Source organism: Lipotes vexillifer, unplaced genomic scaffold (genome assembly GCF_000442215.2).
Source record: "Lipotes vexillifer unplaced genomic scaffold, Lipotes_vexillifer_v1.1 scaffold621, whole genome shotgun sequence".
Lineage (NCBI taxonomy): Eukaryota > Metazoa > Chordata > Mammalia > Artiodactyla > Lipotidae > Lipotes > Lipotes vexillifer.
Genome location: NW_006792411.1, coordinates 2,116,859 through 2,120,767, shown reverse-complemented (window position 1 = coordinate 2,120,767; position 3,909 = coordinate 2,116,859). Strand labels below are relative to the sequence as shown.

Below are 3,909 nucleotides of genomic sequence, written 5' to 3'. Positions count from 1 at the left end.
AAAAAAAAAAAAAAAAAAAAAAAAAAAAAAAAAAAAAAAAAAGAATGAGGAAGCTTCCCAATACTGACATGGAAAGATTTCCAATACACATTAAGTTTAAAAATGGTATTAAAATACCATTTTTAATATGCTACCTTTTAGATGAGAAATGGGAAAGAAATAAGAAAACATTTGTCTTTTTTAGTATCTGAGTAGAGAAACTATGGAAAGATACATAAGTAACATATAAGAGTGGTTACCTATTTGGAGGAGGGGAACAGAGAACAAATAAGGAGGCACACCTAAGATTTTCACTGCACTTTTTCCTGCCTGCCAATATTTACACACATATACGCATATATAAAAAACATGTGAAAGTAACAGCCTTTCTAAATTAAAAAATTAAAGTGATTAAATCAGCACTAGAGATGGAGGTGGAAAGAGATCAGCCAGGTTCAGTGACATTGCTGATATCTTCAAGTGAACTGCTTTGACAAAAACTGCATATTGCCAAAATTGCCCTTGAAAATCCCTTAGCAAGCAACGCACAGGACACAGACATCCAGTTTTTCAGGGTCCAAACTGCCAGTTTTTCTATCATCTTTGGGACAGACTGTCTTCTTCTGGTAAGCAAAAACAGGGTTATTGGCTGGCATTTGGGGCCATGTCATAAAGAAAGCACAAGTCTTTAAATCCAAGAACCATATGCAGCGAGACCAGGTGCCCCAAGACCCAGACAGGAATGGCCAGATCCATGCCACCCATCCTACCCTCACTCAGGGCACAGCACAGCAACACCTATGCTATTCAGACTGCTACTTTTCTCATTCTATTGTTTTTGGAGACAGCACATATACCCTAGTCGAATTCAGGACTGTTACGTATGCATATGATGTGACTGGAGACTACAGAAACAGAGAGGAAGAGGCTGGGCAAAGTGACAGCACGAAAAAAAAAACCAGGGGACACTGGTAATGGATTGAGGTGGATGGGTTGGAGAGAGTGGTAGAGAAAAGAAAGTAATGCAAGTGACCTCAGAGTTTTCAAGTTGAAAAATTCCCAGGACAATGGTGTCCCTACTATCTACCTGTAACATAGCTGGCAGTGCTGTACATTCAGAAGTCCCTCATCTTTACCTGGATAGCAGGTTAGTACAGTTACCTCCACTGTCTAAACGTTTACTACTCCCATCTGAACATTTACTGAAGGACCTGGACAGCTCTCGAGCAGAGGTTAGTCCCAGTTCCAAGCCCCGTTCATCGTTACCCAGTTTCAGCATCCCAGCTCTGCAGACACTCACCTGTATTCTGTGCCGCAACTGTTGAAACTTCTCTTTCACTTTAGTATTCAGTTCGGTGAGTGCACTTAATGGCCCTGAACAATCTCCAATATCCTAGGAGACATTGAAGAGATGAAGAGGTCTTTCTCAAGACAATGCAATGAAATGACACCAGCTGTACAGTGAGAGAGTTGGCTTACAGCACAACTAAGTTTGGCCTACTGACTGTAATTCATCCTGATCTTTGCTGTTTACCTCTGCAACACAAGCAAAAACATTATAATTTACATTTTCTCATCCCTCTTTAGGTTAATTCTGAGCAAGCAACATAAAAGCATAGATAGAAACAAAATTGTCTTGACTTATTAGTTCCTGAAGCTTAACAAAACGCCACCCAGCCACTATGAAAGACTTAAAGCAGCTTATACATCTGACAAGAATGAACATCCGAAAGAGATACTATAACTTTAGATCTTTCCAACTTGAAAATCAGGATGCTAAATTCCTGGCATCATATGACAAGATTAACTTCTCAATCTAATTTTACAAACCATCTATTATAAATCACACTGTTTATAGACATGTTTGAAGGTAGATTTAGAATTTGTTTCTGGACATTCAAAATTACCCGGGCCAGGTTTTTTGTTTTTGTTTTTTTGGGTTTTTTGCAAAAGGGAGGAGCTGGTTTTATTCAACAGTCTCATTACAAGAATAACCAAAATGTGTGCAGCAGCGGAATTAGGAAGGACCCTGCCTGACTTCTGCAAGAGTGGGCAGCCCCCTTTTCCCCACAGCCCTGCAGGGGCAGTCAGCTAGCGCAGAGAGCCTCAGGGCAAGGTAGCGGGCAGAGCTCTGCATGGGGGCCTGGCCTTGGCTAGTACTGTCCACTCTGAGCACTTCCATCCTCCCCGCCATTGTAAACACCATGCTCAGGTCAGGTCTCCCAATGCTGGGCATCAACCCTGCCCCGCTGTTAGGTCCTCAACAGGACAAACTATCCTGGAAACTTCCTTCCATCCAGCCAGCCAGGAAGGTAGCATATAAGGGGTGACGACTCGAGGAAGGATGGGCCACCCCAGCATGGTTGGGGGCACTGCTTTCCCCCAACACTCCTAGGTCGGCTGTCCCTGGGCTGAAACAGTTCCCAAAGAGGCCATGGCGGCTCCCCAAGGCTGAAGGGAGTTGAGGCTGTGGTGGGCCCAGAGGGGAGCACTGGATTTCATTCCTAAGACCCTAGAGGCCCGGGGAGGGGAGCCCTGGGAGGCTCAGGAGTGCTCCGTGGGGCCGGGGCCACCGGCATGGGAGTGGGCAGGGGCTGCAGCCTGCAGGGGGCCAGCACTGGGCTCTGGGGACGCCGGCAGAGGGCCTCAGAGGCTGTCAGTGGAGTCTGTGTTGAGGTCCAGCCTCCAGTAAGCTTCACACAGAGGCAGACCATTAGCTTCGCAAAGACTTGAGCTAGACGAGTAATACTCCTCCTCCAGCTCATAGAGGTCTATGGAGACCTCATCCCAGGGCCAGGTTTTAAAGCAGGCCCTAGAGCCAGATTATGTGGATTCAAATTCTGGTTGTAGCAGTTTATTAGCTGTGTAACCTTGAAAGTTAGAGTCCTCTGTGCCTCAGTTTCCTCATCACAACATACCCACTTCACAGACCAGGTACCTTTGTAAAGGGCTTAGCAGAGGAGCTGGAACACAGTAAGAGTATGCTAAATCTAGCTATAATCAATTGTTCTCATCATGAGAATGCAAATGTTGGAAAGTGCAAAAGGGCGCTTAAACAATTTAGATTATGTGAAAAGGCAACTTCATTTGTTCTGAATCTTAAATTTATTTTTCTAGAATTGGCCCAGATGTTTTGTAGTTTACACATGGGAAATGTGAAGTTCAAGAAGTTTAAATGTTTGCATCAAGTTGCCTCACTTGTTCTCTGGATTACTCGTTAAATCACAGCCCTTGCAACATATAATAAGCTATTAATTTGGTTCATTTTGCATCTGATTTCCGTGGGTAGCCTTACTTTCCTTCACCTTTTACGACAGCTAGTTGCAAACTCTGAGTATACGTCGAATGTTTAGTAACATTTGTTGGAAATGGAAACGATCTGCCTAAAAGGAAGGTTTTAAACATTTGGTTTCTTTTTGCTAAACTCAAGGAACCATTTCTACATTCCTAACTCTTGCCTATGCCAATTGGTTTACTGCAATACTACCTTCTACCCTTAAAATTGGCTTAAGGCAAAGGACCTCAATTACCCCATCTGTTAAACGAAAGAGTAGACTCAAGTCTTTTCTACAGACTCACTTTCCCTGTCCGGGTCCCAGTTTTGCCAGTATCTGCTTTCTGATCCAGGCAGACCCGATTTCCTCATTTACAACAATCCCAACTACGGTCCAGGTGACGTTCGTTTCACGTAACGAACGGTGCCTCCCATGCCAGGTGGCCTTTGGTGCCACGGGGCATCGGACCCAGGGAGCTGGCCAGCAGGGGGCGAGGCTGATGGCTTCCACGACGCTACCAAAGGATGGAGAGGACGGTGTCAGAAGGCGGGGCCAAGCAGGATGACAGGTAAGCTTTGAGGCTGTCGCGGGGGCGAGGCGACGGCCAGAGGTGTGTAGGGGAGAGGCCACAAAGGGGAAGGCTGGTCGGGGCTGA

General features: G+C 45.2%; 1 protein-coding gene across 2 annotated transcripts in view; it reads right to left on the bottom strand.

Moving 5' to 3' along the window:
- The window catches only part of BNIP1 (BCL2 interacting protein 1), an 18,576-nt gene that overhangs the window by 14,272 nt on the left and 395 nt on the right, over positions 1 to 3,909 (bottom strand). For both annotated transcript variants that reach the window (XM_007465544.1, XM_007465543.1), the window contains exon 2: positions 1,280 to 1,372. In XM_007465544.1, the coding sequence (XP_007465606.1) occupies positions 1,280 to 1,372 (93 nt within the window). The remainder of the gene's footprint in view (positions 1 to 1,279; positions 1,373 to 3,909) is intronic.